Source organism: Amyelois transitella, chromosome 17 (genome assembly GCF_032362555.1).
Source record: "Amyelois transitella isolate CPQ chromosome 17, ilAmyTran1.1, whole genome shotgun sequence".
NCBI lineage: Eukaryota > Metazoa > Arthropoda > Insecta > Lepidoptera > Pyralidae > Amyelois > Amyelois transitella.
Window position 1 is genome coordinate 8958552 of NC_083520.1, and position 22992 is coordinate 8981543.

The 22992-nt window shown below is 35.9% G+C and overlaps 3 protein-coding genes and 1 long non-coding RNA gene across 6 annotated transcripts; 3 read left to right on the top strand and 1 right to left on the bottom strand.

Moving 5' to 3' along the window:
• Positions 1 to 1319: 1319 nt before the first annotated feature.
• On the bottom strand, positions 1320 to 6864 carry LOC106138826 (sterol carrier protein 2). The gene is made up of 2 exons (XM_013340107.2): positions 5492 to 6864; positions 1320 to 2108 (listed from the first exon to the last, which is right to left on the bottom strand). Exons 1-2 carry the CDS (start codon positions 6596 to 6598, stop codon positions 1608 to 1610), a joined length of 1608 nt encoding a protein of 535 aa, XP_013195561.1. The 5' UTR covers positions 6599 to 6864; the 3' UTR covers positions 1320 to 1607.
• On the top strand, positions 4833 to 11216 carry LOC106138825 (uncharacterized). Of its 2 annotated transcripts, none has more exons than XM_013340106.2 (3): positions 4833 to 4918; positions 8302 to 10699; positions 10921 to 11216. In XM_013340106.2, exons 2-3 carry the CDS (start codon positions 8309 to 8311, stop codon positions 11065 to 11067), a joined length of 2538 nt encoding a protein of 845 aa, XP_013195560.1. In that variant the 5' UTR covers positions 4833 to 4918; positions 8302 to 8308; the 3' UTR covers positions 11068 to 11216. The 2 variants fall into 2 exon arrangements, with proteins under 2 accessions (XP_013195560.1, XP_013195559.1); XM_013340105.2 differs by lacking the exon at positions 4833 to 4918 and adding an exon at positions 7810 to 7938.
• A 426-nt stretch (positions 11217 to 11642) lies between these two features.
• LOC106138823 (uncharacterized) lies at positions 11643 to 12373 on the top strand. The gene is made up of 2 exons (XR_001228733.2): positions 11643 to 11891; positions 12078 to 12373. It is a non-coding gene; the product is annotated as an uncharacterized LOC106138823 (long non-coding RNA).
• A 439-nt stretch (positions 12374 to 12812) lies between these two features.
• LOC106138838 (myeloid leukemia factor) lies at positions 12813 to 22873 on the top strand. 2 transcript variants are annotated; one of them, XM_013340123.2, is made up of 7 exons: positions 12814 to 13050; positions 13242 to 13411; positions 14749 to 14834; positions 15099 to 15201; positions 16754 to 16985; positions 18119 to 18211; positions 19355 to 22873. In XM_013340123.2, the coding sequence occupies exons 1-7, from the start codon at positions 12998 to 13000 to the stop codon at positions 19440 to 19442; spliced, it is 825 nt and encodes a 274-aa protein (XP_013195577.1). In that variant the 5' UTR covers positions 12814 to 12997; the 3' UTR covers positions 19443 to 22873. The 2 variants fall into 2 exon arrangements, with proteins under 2 accessions (XP_060804902.1, XP_013195577.1); XM_060948919.1 differs by lacking the exon at positions 18119 to 18211 and having other exon boundaries at positions 12813 to 13050.
• The last annotated feature ends 119 nt before the right edge of the window (positions 22874 to 22992 follow it).

Sequence of the window (22992 nt, forward strand, 5' to 3'; positions counted from 1 at the left end):
GATAATTTATATAGAATTTTTATCTATAAAATATTGTGTAGAAAAAGCGAAAAATTTAGGACTGTGTTAAATAAAACAGAGACAAATCGCTTGTTTCCAATATCTTGCCCGAAATTAGTTCCCGTCCGCTAGACGGCGGCGTACCTAATAAATGAGAATGTAATTTATACATTATCATATTTTGTAATCATAATTATTTTTGTTTCCTTTGCGACTACATACGAGCTTGATTATGAATTGTGTGTTTATATCAGAATTTTGTTTTGCTAAATAATTTTTGTACCCAAAATAAAAGTACGGCTAAATGCCATAAATTTTAGATAGTTGGGTGACTGTAGATTCAAAAGTTCCTCAACTTTGCGCTAGAGGGCGCGCTAAAGGATTCCATTCTGAGACTCCATTACTAAAAAACAACCCTATTTCTAAAAATACAATATAGAAAAATTTTATGGCAGGTAGCCGACTAATTCCTCTCAAACAATAAACAAAAGCGCCAGACAGTGAAAACATGATTGTATAAAATTGTACCTGATACAAATAAATTAGAGTTTTAAGATTATAAAGTTTATGAGATAAATACTTAAAATGTTCTGTTATGCACACACATGTTCGTAACGTGTGGTTTCGAAGTGTGTTTTTACTTGAAAATAAAAAGCTTATAAGTACCTTGTGGAGCAATAAAGTGAATGATTTCCATAGAGGACTTTTATTTTGTTTCCTTATTCCCTTTGAGAACACTTAATATAATGTTATAATGTTGTCTATATCATTAGGGGGCAACAGAGACAATAGTCACTGGAAGGCGTTTAAATTTATGGCTTGGAGATTAAATCATAGTTAAACAGGTTGCTTCCCTATCGCTTAAAAGGACGGGGGTTAGTGACAAGACTTAACATAAATACCTATATAAAAAAATATTCGAAAAAGAAAAAGTCAACATCACGTGGTGTTCCCAGGCGGTCACCCATCCAAGTACTGACCACGCCCGACGTTGCTTAACTTCGGTGATCGGACGAGATGACAAATAAAGTTTTGAATATTTTGAACAGTATTTGAAGATAAGACGTCAATTTGAAGATTTATAACATTGTAAAAATAATATAATTATTTTGTGATAGGTATATGAGTAGGTCCTTGCGTCAATAATATAAAAGGAAAAGATTTAATTACTAAGAAATACCAAAAGAAACATTAAAAACCTCTGACTGCGAATATTCGTCTGTGACCCGCAATAAAGATTACTTTTTCTTTACTACCTATTTTTTTTTAAATAATCGTTGCATTTTGTAACGGCAACAAGGAAAAAAAACGCTTACACATATTTTGTACAAATCTTTTATATTATAATTACAAATATTATTAACAAAAATATTGATATAATATGCCATTTGGAATGATAACATAATTAAAAAGTAATAATAAATTTCTCAACAGTAAACTTTTCTATTGCACCTAGGGTGATCATGTGAACTATAAGTAACAATTTGCTTATAAAAATCCTCTACCTACGATAAATTCATAGAATAAGATAGACAGAGAGAAAGCTTACAAATGCCCCGAACCTCGTATCCATAACCGAAAAATAAATCTAGATTTGGCCATAAAATTTACAGTTTCGACCGAATCTGTTCGATCCTCCCAGACGCTTGGCGCTGTAAGTCCGTCAGTTTCATCGCTAATCCCATGTTCCCTTGGATCTTGATCTTCCCCTGGAAGAATGCCTTCTGCGGGTTCAGTTTCCCCGAAATAAGATCGGCCACATCCTCGTCATTGATGGTGAAGGTCACGTCTGGCTTCTCTTTGCCGTTATACGTAATCTTTCCTTTTCCCTCCTTAGCATTAATGACCCAGTATCCTTCTAAACCATTGGGACCGTTCCTAACTTTGAATCCGTAGATACCTCTGACTTTTTCGATTAAATTGTCTTTATCATCTTTCATCGCTTCTTCAAGAATCTTCATGTATTTGAAGACTTTGAAGTCGTCTGGGCTATCAGCCACAGCGACATTTTTGGGGGTGGCGTCGGAGAAACCTTTGCGGTACATTGCAATGACGACTGCGCCTCCGAGACCCAAGTTGTGTTGAAGAGCTAGTCTCGCGCGTGGCACCTGAAATTAACGTTTGAATTTCCATTAAAAACTTATCGTTATAGGTTAATACAAAGTTTTGGTAAGTGTACCTACAATTAAAAACGAAAAAGAAAAAACATATATTGTGTAGGTAATGCAGGCTTTTTACAATTTAAGATAGGTGTGTTTATATCGTTTTTAATATATCTAGGTGGGAAAAGATAAAAAGTACAAAGATTGTTTTGTACATACGAAGAATTTTTGATATGAAAAACACACCTTCCTCATACATACGTTCAAATTGTTACAATTTTACGAGGAGTTTTGGTGACAATATTACACACTTCGAACCAGTAAAAAAAAATCACCTAAATTAAAAGACCATCACACGATATTAAACAAAAGAAAGAATCATTAAAAGCTACCTATTTTTTACGCGAATAATATAAACCAAACATCACACAACAATAAACGATAGGACCATTTTACGACTGAACATATCACCGAGCCCTACTGACACGGGGGCGAAGACCTATGAGGTCGCCAAAGTTCGCGACGAACACGATTATCTTGTTTATACCTCATTTTGTATGCACAATATGCACATTACTTATTTTGCCTAGCCTTTAGAAGTGGCCATGAACCTACAGTATTTTAAAAGTATAATATACAAGGTGTTAAGCAACTGTTAAGTACCTCGATGAATTTTATAAAGAGAACCTTTAATTAGTAATATTCTTTGAAAATGACTGATCTTCCTTGCTCTCGACTTGGCGTGTTTCCAATAGTATTCTCCGCCATCAAACTTCGGGATTCGAGGCCTGTTGTCCTCTTCAAATTTAGGGTCAAGATCAAAAGTAAAGGGGAAATAAGGCATGTGTACAGACAGAAAGAAAAAAACATCGTTTATTTGACATTCAGAAAAGAATATAAAGCCCTTTTGGAGAATAGGCGACCAATATCGGAAGAGTTGCTTCAGCTGGTGCACCTTTTTGACCAGTGGTCGATTTGTTTGGGCGAAGGACCAGCACCCTTTTGGGGAGGGTGTTCGTTTCGAGGAACGTTCCGTTCTGGTCTTTGAAGGGGACGCTAGACTCAAGGGGGTTAAGTGTTTAGGTAGTTTGTAGCTTTTTGACAAATAAATAAACAACAAATACATATATATTAGACTAGCTGTCCCGGCAAACGTTGTTTTGCCATATAAATAATTTTTAAGCAATTTCTAGTTAACAAAAATGTTAATGGTGGACTACCCTTATCACTAAGAAGTATGAAAAATAGATGTTGATCAAATGTCAGACCTACTCAATATGCTCACATAATTTCATGAGAATCGGTCAAGTCATTTCGGAGGAGTACGGGAACGAACATTGTGACATGAGAACTTTATATATATAAGATATAGCTTTAATAAAATTTATTGAAATGTAAAATGACGTGAAAAAAAAGCCTGCAAATGCCTATTTTCTGAATAATAAGTAGGTATCGTATAGAAGGCCACATAAAAAGGTGCATCACATCCTCGGTGTAGACGTATCGTAGGTGGTATACTTTTCTTTGTGGCCCACTGTAAGTACATGACAAAGCCGTCAACATCAAGGGGCGAAGTCCAACAAGTCAACAAAGGGTCGCGGTTGTCATTGTTCAAAGCAAAAATAATTTTGTACGTTGATGAGACTGTTAATTAGAATGCACATTGATTTAGTTTTGCCATAACCTTGAAAATTTTTCAGTTATACTGTTTCTACATATCTTATTTACTACAAAAGGAGTGCAATACATATTACGTCTATTTCGCGGAGGGGTAGGCAGAGACTACATCTTTCCATTTGCCACGATCCCTGCATATTCTATCGCTTCATCCTCATACATAAGTAGTGAAAAAGTATAGAAATCGGAATAATGAGACAATAGAAATGACATATTGTACTCTATAGGAAATATGTGTCGCTATCTGGCATCCCACGCAATAGTTGAGATGCAAGATAAAAATGATGGCGTGACAAGGACAACACAACCAACGGTACAACACCACATCCACCAGTATTTACCATACCACTTCTTAATATGTATTATTAAAAAAATTCTGAATTACTACTTATAGTTAAAAATATTTTTTTAATATTACATGATTATAGTGTACCATATGTGAATCATAGAGTTTTGACGATTAAACTTTTTATGATCATCAAAATGGAAAGTGCAGTGAGTTGTGAAGTGAAAGTATGCTTTTTTTTCACTTACTGAGCCGTAATTTTTATACCTAAAAATAGATTTGTATATACAAGCGTGGTTAAGAATAGAACTGTAAATTCTATGACAACTAATATGTTAATACATTGAAATAAGTACATAGTTAGATTGTAAAGATTTTTTTTCTTACTGATTACAATTGATAAATTTAAATAATGATATTCAAATGTATTTAAAATTAAGTAAGGTGGTTATGTAGCTGTTATATCACGAAAATGTTTGGCTTGATTTTCAACCAGATTCAAAAAGAAGGGTGTTCCCAACTTTTCGTAAATTTTTCGTTTTATTTTCTTTTTATTAATATTTTTAACAAATATACTCAGAAAAAGTAATAAGACATTAAATATTATTTCTAGGTTTAAGGGATTTTTACAAATGTGATAATACGCATATGCAACAGTGTATAAACTTTAATAAATATATTCTTTTTACATGCACCCATTATCAGTGGCATGCATAGATAGAATTATCAGTGCAGGGCAGGCAAATTTAATTTAATTTAGATTGTGTCTGTAATAAAGGGAGATATAATTTGACTTATATCTATCAGGGCATTGGGTTAGCTCTGACTTTAGGCTCATATTGGACTATGAAATGTAAGTCACCGACAATGTGCTTTTGTTTAAACGAAAATTTTTCTTTTGCCGTAACATTTGCTTTCTCACATCTAATTTCTTGTCTATTACCTATTTCTACAGGTTGTACAGCTCAATAAATTGTAAATTAAATAAATTTTAGACTGGACTAAAGCAATAACAATGTTTTCTTTAATTATTTAGTTGCTATTTATCCAAATATATGTTTTGAATAAATTAGATTTGTAATATTTCTATCATAAGCTGATTGATTTGTTATTACATAGGTATTAGATTAAAAGATATTTTGCATAGCTGTTTTGATTGTTATTCCTTTATCAATATTATATCACTGTAATAAGCCCCTTATGAACTTTAGACACACATTGTGATAATGTTTGTACCATAAGTATTGATAAGACATACACTGTGGCAAATAGTGCACCCTTGGCTTCAAACATAACATATGTGGCTCATACAAAATGAGAGATAGAGACAGCCCAATGTGACAAATACAAAGGCAGTCCCATAGAGTACTGAACACCTCCAATAATAGCACAATCCCCATTTTTGTGTTGAAGCATGCTAACCAACCTGTCTCGGGCCAGCTTCTCCCCGGAGCTGCCACACTAACTCCGCACACTGTGCTAGGCCGGTCGCTCCCAATGGATGGCCCTTGGCTATCAATCCACCACTCGGATTCACAACCACTCTCCCTCCGTATGTGTTGTCCCCAGCATCGATAAACTTCCCCGCTTCCCCCTCCCCGCACAACTGTAACCCTTCATACGTAATCAGTTCATTGGCAGAGAAACAATCGTGGAGCTCCACAACATCTATCTGTTTCGGTGAGATACCAGTCTTCTGATACAACCTTTTCGCAGCTAGAGCCGTCATATCAGTACCAGCGACTTTCATCAAACTGTTTTCAGTAAAAACTTCATGCGTATCAGTTGCCATCTCCATACCAATAATCTCAACAGCTTTACTCTGCAGCCCGTAGCGAATTACTGCCTCCTCGGACATGAGTACAGCCGCACCAGCCCCGTCACTAGTTGGACAACATTGCAACTTAGTCAAAGGACCGTAGATCTTCCTAGAATTCAATACTTCCTCAACTGTATACTCCCTCGTGCCTTGGGCTCGCGGATTCTTTGCACCGTGGCGGTGATTTTTGGCTGCAATCTTGGCAAAGTGAACCTCAGTTGTGCCATATTTCTTCATATGCTCAATGCCTGCATTGCCAAAGAACTGAGGAGTCATTGGTGCTGCTGCGATGTCGGCCATTTCTGCCATTTTCAAAGTGTGCCTGTCCATAGGATTGGTTCTGTCGGTGAAGGCGCCGCCGCCTAGGGGCCCAGAAGCCATTTTTTCAAACCCTACTACAAGAATGACGTCAGCATTTCCGCCTTCAATAAGTTGCTTTGCAAGGAATAAAGCATTGGAGCCTGTAGAACAGTTGTTATTTACATTGTATATGGGGATACCCGTCATGCCAACTTGATACAAAACTCTCTGGCCGCATGTGGAATCTCCGAAAACATATCCACATACCGCTTGCTGTATATCATCATATTTAATGCCAGCGTCAGCTAAGGCATCCAACACGGCCTCTTTACCTAACTCCGGGTAATCATTTCCAGAGTTGGGTTTGACGAACTTCGTCATTCCGACGCCAACCACGTACACTTTTCTACCCATTTTGTAAATGTTATAATTACCTCCTGACGGCGACGATCACGAACACGGCACAGCTTTACTTTTCCTCTAAATTGAAGAATTCAAAATCAAGTAGTGAAATTAATTATGATTTATCTATTAGACAATTAAAACATACAAAACACAACAAAACAACTCCAACAATCAAAATCAAATGAATCCAAATGGAAATGGGTCCAAACTCCAAACAAAATTCCTCTCTCTTTGTGACACTCGCTCGCTCGTAGTCGCACAGCGCCTCGCACTGTCAATGTCAGTCAAGTGACTGGTCATCAATCAACCTGACAATATACGTCAACAACTTTTTCATTGGTACTGCCACTGTTTCTGACGGCATCGCGCTAAACAAAGAATTTAGAGTACATACATACATATCATCACGTCTATCTCTCTTGCGGGATAGACAGAGCCTGAAAAGTCTTGAAAAGACTGAAAGGTATTATTATATTTGTATTTAGAGTTTAGCGAATTTAGCTCGCGTAAGCATGGATGGATTGGAGTATAAATAAAACCCTGTTCTACTCGTTCGAGAAGTGTTTCCCACCCAGGTATAACACTTAGCCTGGCGAAAGATCTTCCCTTTGTGAGTGTCGAGGTTCGAGCCCGATGCTACTCTCCTAGCAGACCTTTTTTAAGAGGCACATGTCTGTTTTATCTGCCCTCTCACTCTATCTCTGAGGTTTACCCTGACCCCTGACTCCAAAAAAGAACTTATTGGTTCGATTCTCTATTTCAAACTACTAGCTTTGGCCCGTGGTCTTGTCAGCGTGAAAAATACCTTCCACACTTTACGTATGCAAAATTGCATGGAGATGTAAAAAGCGGACAAACTATATTGTTCTTTAATCCATAATATAAGAACGCTATAAAAAACTTGGGAAAATTTAAATTTAATAAATAGAATGTTAAAGTTCGGGTTCAAATCCTAGTGACGTCGTGATGAAAAGGTTTCTATAGTCTAAGTAATCTTTTTTTATATAAAATTAAGTATGTAACTAAGAACATTATCTGTGGTTTTTTTTTACAAATTATAAATAATATATTTGTAAACTTCATAGTGGAATTCCCCAAATATTTCTTATTGGCCTAAAACAGTGTTCGAAATTGGACGTTGTTTAAGTTATTAAAAATAAAATAAATTCTGACTATTCAGTACCTATACTCTCGTTATAGTTTTTGTAAAACGTCAGCGTTCAAAATTTAAGTAAATTTAAAATATTTTGGGCAGGATAAATTCTATAAGTCGTTATAATGGCTTTGAACAAACAAAGAATTTTGAGTGAATTAGGAAGTGTTGTGAACCAGCTGCAAAGCGCAGAATGGTATGTAAAAATATTATATTAAGTCTTGCCCAAGAATTCGCTCCTGAAATGAATTTCGGAAATAGAAGTATACTCATAATTCGTATATAGAAAGTACTTATATGGAAAATTTTTGGTACACTTGATTTAATTTAACGACGTTCTGACTGAAGGTTAGACCTTTAGTCGCCTTTTGCGACATCATAGAAAAGAGATGGAATCAAAGTCCACCATTTTAATAATTATAAATTATTATACGGCATCGAGGAAAAAGAGATAAGTGGTCCTATTCTAACGTATCGGGATGCCGTAACCGACACGGTAATTAAAAGCCGATTAGAGGTTTGTTTATTTTGTTGTAATTTTCTCATTTTTTTTTTTCAGTGGCTGTATGGGCAAATTGTTTTCTGACCCTGGCCAGGGATCATCAATGACACCATGCGGAGGAGGTGGATGTCGAATGGGAGGTTGCTGTCATGGACATGGTTCACCTTGCGCCGGTGAAGGATATTCCTCGATGAACAATCATAATCAATGCATGAATAAACCCTGTATGGGAATAGGTAAATGTAATCCACCAAAGCTCTATGCAGATACCTACAATTATTTAAACAAAAACTTAATGCAACCAATCGTAAACGAAGTATATAATGACTTGAAATCAATTTCCCCAGCGAACACAGTCATGAATAATCCTATGGCAGCTCAAATGGGACTTTCTCCAATGAACCAAGCAATGACAGGACAGGGAAATGTGCCTGGTATGACTCCTGGCAATCTGAATGAGGCCGGGGGGACGAGTGGAATGCCTCCTGTTCATAACATGGCTATGAGTAACTCAAACGCATCGCAACCAGGCCAGCAGAATCAATATATGGGCCAGATGGGACAATCAATGGGACAAATGAATCAGATGAATCAACCATCAAATCAAATGGGTGGAATGGGATCTCAAATCATGAAAATGATGATGGGCGACAAACCATCAACGCCCGATAGTGTGCCTCCAACGCAAAATGGTCAGCTAAATGATTCCATGTTGATTAATGCTCCACAGTCACCGCATGGTCAAGTAGGGGTTGTACCCTTAGAACCTGTTACTTATGGTACTAGCGGAAGAATGCCAAGCACCAATTACGGACAAGATAATGTCGGTTATTATTCTCAAAATCCTACGACACAGTACATGTCTAATGGATATTCAGGAAATGCAATGAATACTATGCCACAAAATAATGTCCCACAATATAACATGACTTCTAACACTAGTGGTATGGGCCAGAATGTACAGGCAAATACACAACCAATGGCAACTAATAGATCATACGGTCATCATGCTCAGGGTATAAAGAAATTCAACGAAATGTTTCCCGGAGTCATGCAAGGTGACTTAGGATTTGACCCCATGGCAATAGCAATACAAATGAATCCTGCCAATCAACAAAAAGCAGCAATGACGGCAATGGAACAATTGATGCATGGAAAGAAAGTTATCGATCCCAATAGTAGTGTTATGCAACCCGCAATCAATGCGGCTAATTTAGTGAACACAGGTTTTACTCAATCTGGTAACGCACCATCTCAAGGAGCTCCAATGGTTCAAACCAATCAGCAACTGCCTTATCAGAACCAATTGCAGCCTGTCCAGTATCAACAACCAATGCAACAGCAACAACTTATGCCACAGCAACAATCTATGCAACAACATCAGCCTGTGCCACAGCAACAATCTATGCAACAACAACAGCCTGTGCCACAGCAACAATCTTTGCAACAACAACAGCCTGTGCCTCAGCAACAATCTATGCAACAACAACAACTTGTGCCGCAGCAACAATTTGCGTCACAGCAGCAAGTCGTGCCGCAGCAACAACCTGGGCTAAATCAAACGCCAGGACAATATCAAATACCTATTCAACCACAATCTCCCTTACAACAACAAGTTGATAATACAAATACTTATCAAGTACCGCCACAGCAGGTGTATACTGCTGCAACTGGTTCCGCAATGCATTACCAACCAGATCTTAGTAGAACAACATACCAGTACCAACAGCAGCCACAACAACAAATGCCGCAGCAGCTTATCGACCCTAATACGGGAGCTATTACAAACACTCCTAATCTTCCTGGTGGCTATGAACAAATGGCAAACCCTAATGCTGAAATGCAGAATGCAACACCTAAAGCTGATCCCAATCAAATGATTATGGAGCCCATATTTCCAGCTGACACTGCAAAAAATAATGCAATCACTTATTCTCATCACATTAAGAATCCAAAAAATTACTATTACAACACTCTAGGTCAGCCTGTACAAATGCTCGATGCCAAAATGTACCACGCTCCTCCGCCGTCCGGACCGCAAACACTATCTCCACAACCAATACCTGCAAAACAAGCGACAAGAAACCAACCTCAGACATTCAGCAACGTTAAAAATACTGTTAGTAAGACATCGATAATGGGCAATGATAAATTGGGCCGAACGCCAAGCCGTAATCAATTACAACACCTGTACAATCAATATAAAGGGTCCCAGTCGTTTACTCAACAGAATATCAACGCTCCTTTACATCATCACACTCATTCTGAGGGAAAATTGAATGAAACTTTGAATACATCGGCGCCGCGTCATGTGCCCGTTGAGAGAGTTGGAGGAGATACTATAGCAAATAATGTTGTTAATAATCAAATGGTTAACAAATTAGAACCATCTTCAGCTCCCATGGGAGATGTTGGGGATGTTAATAAACCGCAAGGTGATGGTGCCGCCGCAAAGGTAATATCAGTTTCTGATCTCTATTTTAATTTGAGGTTGCTTCTTAGTTCTTTGTAACGTATTGTAGCTTGAGCAAGAATTTAAACAGATCATATTTAATTTACCCAAGTTACATTTTAATTACATACTGCGAGATTACGACTTCAAGCACTTACTGCAAACGTAGGCATAGATATTATAGATGTATTTGGCTTAGCTAAACCCGTAATATTCTTTCACAGGATATTCCACTTAAAACTACGAAGGGTAGGAATGGTTTACAAGACATGGTGTTTACTTCTGGTCCCATGTCAGCTGCCTGGACCTTCCATGGCAATAACCACATGCCATACTCAGCCGGGTATAAATTTAGATCAAAAGTCCGTTGATTGCATGTACGAACTTTTACCTGCCTATATGTTTAAAGTGGTGTCAATGTTCAATGTTTTGTGGTTTATAATTTGAAATCGTGGTGTTTGAGTGGTTTGTGTATTTTAATACTAAAAATATTAATAAAGCGTATTATTGGTAACGAATACACACTGTTTTTTTTTGGTTGATGATTTTACCAGCTTTGATTTTGAATACTGACTCAGAGCGATAACTGGATATTGACTGAAAAATTCGCTTTGATACATAGGCACGCTCCACACTTACGCGAGAGAGAACCTCGCGTGGAGGCGAGAAAACCACGGGAAGCGTGAATGTGGATGAAGAAGATAGGTACCTACTATAAACGTGTTAATTTTTCATATTTTTGGACCATAATAACGGTAACAGGTGGTAACCTTATCTAGCATAGCTTCCTCCTGGCTTCAGACCCGTTCTTAGTCAAGTAATGTTTTTAAATCGGTGTCTAATTCGCAAGTTTGATAATAAGACAAATACGACCATAATGCGAACTCATGGACGTAACTAGGTATTAGAGCGCATTTCATTCGAAGCAGTTGGCAACATTTTATTTTTCATTCTTTTTGTTTTTTGTCTATGGTTTTCCTTGTTGTGAAATTGGCGTTTTGTGACTGGCTGACTTACTAGAGATTTCCATTTTCTTGAGATAATCATCGGATTCAACGGAAAATACCCTGTGAATCCTTGCTGCAAAACATAATTGAATTGTGATATATTCTTGGATTTCCTTGCAGATTAATTTTTAATCAACATGTCTTTATTCGGATCTTTGATGGGCGACGTGGAGGATGATGAATTTGAGGTTGCTTCTTAGTTCTTTGTAACGTATTGTAGCTTGAGCAAGAATTTAAACAGATCATATTTAATTTACCCAAGTTACATTTTAATTACATACTGCGAGATTACGACTTCAAGCACTTACTGCAAACGTAGGCATAGATATTATAGATGTATTTGGCTTAGCTAAACCCGTAATATTCTTTCACAGGATATTCCACTTAAAACTACGAAGGGTAGGAATGGTTTACAAGACATGGTGTTTACTTCTGGTCCCATGTCAGCTGCCTGGACCTTCCATGGCAATAACCACATGCCATACTCAGCCGGGTATAAATTTAGATCAAAAGTCCGTTGATTGCATGTACGAACTTTTACCTGCCTATATGTTTAAAGTGGTGTCAATGTTCAATGTTTTGTGGTTTATAATTTGAAATCGTGGTGTTTGAGTGGTTTGTGTATTTTAATACTAAAAATATTAATAAAGCGTATTATTGGTAACGAATACACACTGTTTTTTTTTGGTTGATGATTTTACCAGCTTTGATTTTGAATACTGACTCAGAGCGATAACTGGATATTGACTGAAAAATTCGCTTTGATACATAGGCACGCTCCACACTTACGCGAGAGAGAACCTCGCGTGGAGGCGAGAAAACCACGGGAAGCGTGAATGTGGATGAAGAAGATAGGTACCTACTATAAACGTGTTAATTTTTCATATTTTTGGACCATAATAACGGTAACAGGTGGTAACCTTATCTAGCATAGCTTCCTCCTGGCTTCAGACCCGTTCTTAGTCAAGTAATGTTTTTAAATCGGTGTCTAATTCGCAAGTTTGATAATAAGACAAATACGACCATAATGCGAACTCATGGACGTAACTAGGTATTAGAGCGCATTTCATTCGAAGCAGTTGGCAACATTTTATTTTTCATTCTTTTTGTTTTTTGTCTATGGTTTTCCTTGTTGTGAAATTGGCGTTTTGTGACTGGCTGACTTACTAGAGATTTCCATTTTCTTGAGATAATCATCGGATTCAACGGAAAATACCCTGTGAATCCTTGCTGCAAAACATAATTGAATTGTGATATATTCTTGGATTTCCTTGCAGATTAATTTTTAATCAACATGTCTTTATTCGGATCTTTGATGGGCGACGTGGAGGATGATCCTTTTTTCGGGTAAAATTATTAATTGCAATACATAACGTGTTTTAAATTTTAACATTCAAAAACATTCGCCTACAAAACTATCACCTCAGCCAATGTATGTGGTTATTAAACTGTTACCTATTTATTGCTCATGGTGAATGTCATTTCAAATGAAAGATTGTGTTGTGGTTTAAAGAAATAAAATTATCTTATATTTCCAGATCTCACATGAGGCATATGCGTCAAATGAACAACATGATGAATTCGTTGTTTTCGGACCCGTTCGGCATGCTCGGAGGCGGAGGCCCGCTGGCTCTGACCGGGCCTCGCCATGGCAGTGCTTTGATGCCTTTCATGCCCCAAATGCCTTCACTGAACAGACTTTTTTCAGGTTAGTTTGTTGTTCAAAAAATAAATATTTAACCTTTTAAGCGCTTGGCTAAATATCAATTGTCGTGCCCCTAGCGCGCCGCTACAAATCGATAAAATAATACCTACAATAAATAAGGAGGAGTAATCGTTGTATCGATAAAAAAAAGTCAAAAAGTTTTTTATGTTTTTATTTAAAATCAGCCTTCTTGTATCACAATCATTCATCTTTAAGGTGAAAGCTTATCTCTAAGTGAAAATTAGTAAAATTTCCGAAATCTAACTTATTTTGACTAATTCTTTGTGAGAGTGAATGGAGCGACCGTTTTAATAATTCTTATGTTTAAAGTTATACTTGTTAATTTAACTTTATTTCGTATGACACTGTTTATTTCATGCTGAATGATGCATTATACCTGATTATTTAACTGTTTGTTATTCTGTTTTTAAAATGCGCATTGCATTGTATCCCATCCCTATGGTCATATTTATGCGACACGCGCGATAGACACCGAAGAAAAGTCCGAGCTGCCAATTACTTATTTTTGTTTAAGTTTTTTCAATGCTTAGAGCTATGAAACATAATTTTAAGTAATTGTTGTAATAAATAGCTCTATTCAATAATAGTTTTAGTTATACCACGAAGTTAATAGGACGATAATAGAACGAAAAAATCATGGATATTCTCTGTCGCAGAAATACGACACGGGCGGTAGGGGCACGGCAATATTTGTCGCATATATGCGACTCGCGCGGTTAAAAGGTTAAGGACATTTCACATAAAGAGCTAAACCTAAAGAAAATTTGATTTTTCTAGGAACATATTAAAGTCAGTAATGTTATATTGATTCCATCAATATACCATACGGCTAATCATGGCCTTCCAATATTTTCGGAACTGCTTACCCCGTAAAAGAATAAGTGATTAAATGTATGTATTTAATATCCTAACAAATTTTATAAATGTGAAAGCAAATTCAATTTTGTCTCTTCACACATTATCAACTGATCCTGAAATTATGAAAAATCATGAAATTAAAGGGACAAAGGGAACATAATTCTGGTAAATAGTTCCTATGAGATTTGTGGCAAACCTGTAGTCTTTTGTAAGCGGGGCTTAATACATGCGAGTAGATTTTCACTCGGGCGAAGCTGTGGGTTAAAGCTAGTTAAACTATACATGAGGCTACTTCCAGCTGACTTTCATAACCTTTGCAGTGGAACCTAAATCTGTATTCAATGATGGTTACACATCCAATTGAATGTGCAGGTTTGTTCACAATGTTTTCCCTCAACTGTGACAAAACATGTGTTGATGAAAATTCTTAGAGAAGAAGCAAACTAAATTTATTGTTTTAGGAGACATGGAGGGCCATATGGGTATGGGCAGTTCCTTTAGCAGCAGCACTGTGATAATGTCCAGCGGACCTAATGGAAAGCCACAGGTAATGCTGAATTCATGTCATCCATTCATACAGGGAACGTGTTTTTATGATTAAGATTGGGGGGATTACTTTTTTGGTCGTAAGGATACTGGCACTTTAGAATAGAACAGTTAATCTGTGTCAATACTCTGCTTTTGTGGTATACTGTAGTGTAGGACATTATGATACAATGGACCGTATGCAGCGATACTATGGACCGTATGCAACGGAGGGTTGCATAGATACTTTTAATAGTTTTTAAAGTTATTGTTATTTTCTTCTCAGGTTTACAGCTCAACTAGCAGCACCAAAATAGGACCAAATGGTGTGAAAGAGACAAAAAAGACTTTGCAAGATTCCAGGACTGGTACAAAGAAGATGTCAATTGGTAAGTTTTCTAGTTACACTATAAGGGAAGTTACTAGTATTAACAAAATATATACCTTAATATTATTAAGATTATAAATAAGAGTGCCGTGTGGTTTTCGGCACTTTAGAATAGAACCATTGTCACCTTTTATGACATCCATAGGAAGAAGAGGAATCCTATTATTAAAGGGAACCACATGGCAAATGTGTCTTTTAATATATTTTTTTATAATCAATTTGAGTATGTTTGACCTTGCTTTGCTTGCTTGCCTTAAAAACCCCAAGTTGTCTGTATCCGGGGAGAGAGATTTTATATAATTGATATTATTTATTCTAGCGACACACATTTGACATAACTAAGTGGTCACCATGTATTTGTAAAACTGACTAGACATGTATTTTGAGAGCCTATTTATTATGAAGCACATGTGAACTCATATGTTATGTAAATAAGGTAATGCCTGGCTGTTTTTTTGTCTTTCATATGATGTCATATCTTTAATATTAGACACTTTGCTGCCTACGCGTGTGATATAATTAACAATTGTTGCCTAGGCCTCGAAAATTATAAAAAAAAGTGGTCATTGACACTCACACATTAATGCATAAGTGAAATTTAGTATATTTTGCATTACAAATACACTAGCGACACGCCCGGGCTTTGCACGAGTATCACATACATACATATGGTCACGTCTATATCCCTTGCGGGGTAGACAGAGCCGACAGTCTTGAAAAGACTAAATGGCTATGTTCAGCTATTTTGCTTAATGATAGAATTGAGATTCAAATTGCGACAGGTTGCTAGCCCATCGCCAAAAAAAGAATCCCAAGTTTGAATCACGAGTATCACATATAAACCTTTCTCTTGAATCGCTCTATCTATTCAAAAACCACCGTCAAATTCCGTTGTGTAGTTTTAAAGATCTAAGCATATACATACATACAGATGGACAGATTCGGAAAGCGACTTAGCTTCATACTATGTAGTGATTTGAACACCCGCCCGCTCTAAATGTCATTGCGCAAACTACGACAAATCTTCCGCGAACTCTTGAATTTCGAACGTCTGAATTATAAAGGCACAGGGTCGTACTCGTACCATCTTCTTGGTCTTCAACCTAGGGTTATTTTGGGTAATATCCTCACTTCTCTGGAAACTGGCGAGGAGTCCGGAGTGCGCTTGTTGACCATGATCCTAGGCAGGTGTTTTACACGAGGCGACTCCCATCTGAACTCCGCAACATTTGCAGGGGAACTTTACTCATATTTGATCATGGTAACACACTTTTATTTGCGTGAATGTTCAGGTTTTCATACAGTGTTTTTTCCCTCACCGTAAGAGCATCGGTTAGTACTTTAACTAATGTGCATGTATGTACTAAAGAACCGTTGCTGTATTAAAATTATCCGATGAAAATGCTGCAGTGTAGTTTGTTCCGTTGCTTTTTCTACACATGCGCTTTGGAAGCGGTAGTGGTTAGATTTAAGTGATGTGACGTCAATAAGTGATACCTTGTATCCAATTTTGAAAATAAATCTATTCTATTCTATCTTTATCTCGTTACAAGGTCATCACATCGGCGAGCGCGCACACGTGATCGAACGCGAACAAAACGTATACTCAGGCGACGCTGAAGAAAGACAAGAGTTCATTAACCTCGACGAGGAGGAAGCTGAGGAATTCGACCGGGAGTTCCAGGCCAAGGCCGGGATGGCTCGGCCTTCCAGGCTGGCCATAGCGGCTCCCCCGGCTGGAAGGGCCGAAGCTAGATTGGCTTTGCCTGCACCGCCCGCTACCAAGTGAGTAGAAATAGATTTGTCTGATTAGTTCACCCTTTTTACGCTAGATGGCGCTCATACGTAGCTATGGTTGCGTTTATTATTTTTATATAGTGTTTGCCAATTTTCGTAACTATACGGTCTTAAATACAAATTGAAAGGCTATGTGTATTGCCAGTGTCATGCTACGTCGGCTGGTAACTTTTTAAACACAAGCTAAATATAATGTATGAATCTGAACTATTCAGAATTCTTCTTTGAATAATTCAGAAAATGAAGAAGAAATGTGAACCATATTGGCTTAATTTTTTTTTCGAATAATTTATTTATTAAAAATATTAAAATGTCTTGCCACACAAATTGAGCTGAGTTGATGCAGAATTTCATTATGTTTTAAAACAACTATACCCTATCGAAAGTTTTCTCATACATACAGGACATCTAAACATGTATGAACGAGGAATGGTTTATGACTTCTTAAAATGTTTTCGTGTAATATTATTTGCTATTATAGGGCTAGTAGTTGGTTGTAGCATGTTTGTTAGCACTTAGCAAATAGTACTGTGCACTCTTTTTAATTATGTATTCTTTTTTTTCTTATTTATACATATTTCTTTTATCATATTTTATGTTGGATCGGTCTGATGGATTCGGTTTGTAATTATTAAATATACAATTTATGATATACACTACACATACATGACATGACATACATACGTGTCAAAGATTAGTTTCTATTTTTTTTTACAGATCTTGCGTTTTCTTAATTCACTTTTTACATGTAATTTGAACTACAACTTTTGATTGTGAAACTATAACTTGTTGTTAAATGATATCATTAAAACATAATTATGTAACTACTGTAACGATTTATGAATATTCTTGTTTGGACTCTGCTTTTAACGTGAGTTCTACAAATGCATAAAAATAAAATAGATTAAAAAAATTTGTAATTAAAACTACTGCACCATTTGAATTTTTCACTAATACATATTACATAATATCATGTTTTATCCCTATCCGGGGTAGACAAAGTCAGACAGCCTCGAACAGGCAATGTTAAGCTATCATCACCGCATTAAATTCAAACCCCTAATAAAAATGGAATCCATCAGTCCGAGCCCAGTAGTTAGCCAGCATGGTATATATTGCAGTCGTAGCGAGGAGAGCCCCAGGCGCTCGAACCCGAGGCCCTCGGCGCGGCGTCCGCTCCGCACCAGCGCCAGTCCGCTCACGGTGCCACCCAGGTACTTGAATTATTATTATTAACTAGCTTTTATTCGCAGCTTTGTCCGTGCGAATTTAGATGATAAATTAGCGCCACCTACGTAATTTACCTATTTAAAATTAAGTAGATACTCTAATGGCGCTTAATTCAAAAGAATCATTAGCGCCGCAAACGCGCGAATTTAGATGATTAATTAGCGCCACCTACATTATTTATTTTAAATTAATTAGATACTCCAATTTTTAATAATTTAAAAGAATCAGTAGCGCCACCTACACGCGCTTATTTAGATAATTCATTAGCGCCAACTACATCATTTATTTAAAATTGAGAAGATAATCCAACAGAATACAAACCATCTACAAAAGAATACAGGTTTTTCTCAAATCTCACGGGAACTTTACCGTTTACCGGGTTTTTAAAGTATCCCATGTCCTTCATCAGACTTGATATTATATATACGCAAAATGTCAAGAAGGTTCTGTAGATAACGCGTGAAGAGGTAACAAACAAACAAAAAACCTTACTTCCGTTTATTATGAATGTGGATGAAGCGAAAGAAGTGTGCAAGGTCGTGGGAAGTGAAAAGAGGGTACCGCTTACTCAGGGAGGAGATTCTATACATAAGATTCTATAAAAAAGGAAAGTTACTTTTTTCGTTAAATTTTTATTTACTCTCTCAAATTGACGAGTTTCGAAAATAGTTCCAGATACTGGCGGCGGCGATACTACTATTGAAATATCAGTAACTTATTTTAATATTAAAGGTTTCTCGCTGTATATACGTTTGCTATGTTTTTGTATACATATATATTTATTCGTTGTACGATTTCGCTAGTAGTTTGCTTGCATGATAAATATATATAAAATAGAGTTAAAGTTTTTCTTTGGAATTAAAAAAAGCATTGCAATTTCTCTTGTGATTTTTCCCTTGTTTGTAATGTGTTTTAATTTGTTGGCTACAAACATCTTAGGTTAGGTAAGCTTATTTTTTCCAGATACATATACACATACATATAGTCTTTGAAAATATTGTAATAATATAAAATTCCCTTAATCGCCTTTTACGACATCCATGGGAAAGAGATGGAGTGGTCCTATTCTTTTTTGTATCGGTGCCGGGAACCACACGGCAATATTAACGGTTATATATGTTTTTCAGCGTCAGCGTCCGCGAGGTGTACGGCGGTTCTCACCCGCAGCGCCACCGACACAAACACCACAAGTCGCACAGGCACAACGCCGAATAGAGCCGCTAGTGTGACCCGACCCTATGATGACTGTCGCCGAGCTGGGAATATTGTGGAGGTTGCACTTTAAAAGTAAAAAAATAATATCTATATTATTGTCGAATTGATATATTGATTGCGAAAAATGCTGTTTTTACATTGTATCTCTTTGTAAAAAGCAATAAAAGTCCAGCTTTGTAGTTTTTGTTTCGTTAAATATTGTTTCGGGTTATAACATTTTTACATAGTTTTGAAGTGACAGATTTTTTTGTTCCGTAACGGATAAATTGTGTGTGCAACGTCTATGAAATTTTTAGCTCCTTCAGATAACAAAACGCAGATGACTGATGGTTTTAAATTTGGAATTGTATTTTCTATGTGTGAGTAAAGACATTGTAGCTAATGTTCTGAAAGAATTGAATGCTGCGTTTTGTTATAAGTCTTAGGTAATTATTAAGGGTCTTGGGTTTGATACGGGTTCTGCATCACCGACTACGGGCGATACCGACTTTTTAACCCACCATTTATAACCACTGGTATTATGTGTCGATTACAAATAGAATTCGAGATATCTGCATCTTTAGTAACTATCTATAAAATAAAGTTGATCTCTGTGACAGATGTCAAACACATACAACATTTTGTAGTCTTATCTTTTTCGCACCTTCGTCAAAGTTAGCTTTCCATCCTGCTGTCATAGAGATAGCTATATTTTACAGACTAGAAGGATGATATTATCTAAATGTAAAAGTGGACAGGTAGTTAATTTCCTAAAGCTATATCTGGTATTGCAACAAGTTCTTTGGCATCGTACGAATAAATCTTCCCATGTAACTGTTATATGTTAAAATTAAAAAGATGAAAAGACAGTTCAGTCATTCTCAAGAACGCGACAGGCAAACAGACGGTTCACAGTTTTGGTTTAATTGATACCAATTATTCCTCTATGTCTGTCTGCATGTCATAATTTGTAGGAGAAATTTTGAGAAAGGCCCGTTTTCCAGAGAGAAGATGTGGAAATAACGAAATTTGATTGGTTATTCCACATCGTCTCTTCTCCACTTTGATGGAAACTCAGAGAAGAAGCTAAAAGACGGAAGTGGTTAACAAAATGCGCGAATATTCTATTTGACCAATGAGCGGTAGTTGACATATTTTTTAGTGAGATTATGTATGCAATTATTGTAAGGCTCGATTGTTTGTTTGTAAATTAGAATTTACAAAGAGAGCTGTGTATTTGTAAGAACGGCCGCTATAGAACAGTTAAGATTAAAAAAAAACACTATATTCTGTATTGTGGTCTTACTCTTGGATCTATGGTCGATTGTATTTTTTGAAGTTAACATATTATGTTAGAAAGGATGATTTAATTATTATCCAAAATTGGTTTTTCATTATCACTTGTAATTAACTTCTCATTTTGTATGATTAAGTTAATTTTAATTAAATATACCTACTTAAGCTAAAATTTTCGGTTATTTATTTTATCCGTCCACAATTTATCAGTATGTTTATTTGGAGTATTTCTTTTTTTTATTCCCTATAATTCACTAAGGTCAACTTTACATTCAGTTTGCTATCTTCAAAAATGCAGTGAAAATTTCAAAATTATTATTTAAACCTAAATTGAAGTAATTGGTTTATTACAATTTAGAACCTGATGCATACTTTAAAATAGGTTAACCAGTAAAATTAAAAAGTTAAATGTTAAGTATAATGCTACCAAGTTACAATTAAGTCTTCTATCGGACATAGGCCTTGAAAGTAAATTGAATAGTTATAAACAGAAGTATATTTATTTAACCCCTTCAATAAATTACTGATTGAAGGTTTAGATATATGTGCTTATTGCTCACAGTTTGCTGCATTGAAAAGTAAAAATCTTATCGTAACGGCGTATGCTGTACTGTAAATTATAATCATAAAGCCAAGTTTTAAAAATATGTACCTACCCCATACGGTGAAGGGATTTGATTGTATGTATGTATTTCACAATGTCATTTTGTAAATGTTGACTAGTAGAGAAATGTGCAGTTCAATGAAATTAATTCTTAATTTGAATGCAACAAATTTTTTACACCACTTCTCGGTATACTTTTCTATGTAGCCCACTGTACGTTATTAATTCAATGTATCATAGATTCATGTAATGTATAGAGGCGTAATATAAATAGTAATAGTGTGTAGAGTTATTAAAGCGGACCCAGGTAATGTTAACTTTAAACAATCTTTGTATTTTGTCGCTATCGCTCTACTGTATTAAATGAAGTAACCAGAATAGGTACGTGATAAGAATGCCTTTGTATGCAGAAATAGTGTAGTATATAGCTTTCTGTATGATTCTATCGGTGTATTGTGGAAATAAGTAGGAAATTCACACATTGTTCTATTGTCTAAAATATTAAACAATATGTATGTACGATTGTATAAGGGTTGCTATGGTTTGTACCTACTACTCATTAAAGGAAAACCAACGTGTAGACGGGATGATTGTTTATTTGCAACTGATTCACATAATGACAACTCCTATCAATTGGACAATGCAGTTGAACATCGAACACAATATGTCGATAGAATCTCCAGTGTAAAAGTGTTTGGGAATTTGGTAGTCTATACCAAATAATCTTTTGCAAAGACAATTCAGTATAAAATAAGTAAATGGTTTTAAGAATTATTTGTATTGTACCTATCTGAGTAGTATATATCTTTATAGATTAAAATTATATATAAATAACTAGTTTTAAATTACTGTAAGTTAAAAGTACTGTTGAGAAGTCCATTTTTATTCGTTCAATCTCTATGTTTTTTTTTCAATAAATGTTTAAATTCGTGGCAGAAATATTCAAACCAAAAACGGAGGAAGCGAAAGAAGTTTCTCACTCATTTGATCCGTTTATATTTATTTTATTAATTTTTTTGAAGAACACCCGCTAGATGGCGTTCCATAAAGAAATAAGTGTCATTCTTATGGGCATGGTTTTCGATGATTAGTTGTAAAATATATAATTGAGTTAGTCCATAGAAATACTATTATATCAGGCTAGTTTTATCTTTTTATTTGTCTTATATTTTAGTAAATCATGAAGTTTCCTTCTCTAGAATGTCTATGTACGTCCCTGTACATAATAAAAGATGGAATGGGATAATGTAATCATTATTGACGATGTGTCTCATGTCTCATCATCACAGCAAGGAAGTCCGCGCTGACGTCGGCGTTGTTTTCTGCGGTCTCGTTTAAATGATGGAGCATTAGGCATGAATTACATGATTAGTAGAAAAAGAAAATTCTATTTCTATAACTGGTTAGATGCACAAAATTTGTAAGGTGCTGGACTCTTTTTTTTTTCATATTTCTGTTTCATATAGTTAAAATTACTAGTAATTGGTGTTAGAAGTTAAAGAACCAATTCTTATTATCTGTGTGATCGTATAAATAAAGTAGTTAATTGTAACTCATGGACTTTTCATTTATTATGTATGTATCTGTTCAGTAATATAGGTACCTCGTAATCATAATAACTTATTTTGAGTTGTCAAGTACAAGATAAAGATTTCATGAGATCTCGTTGAT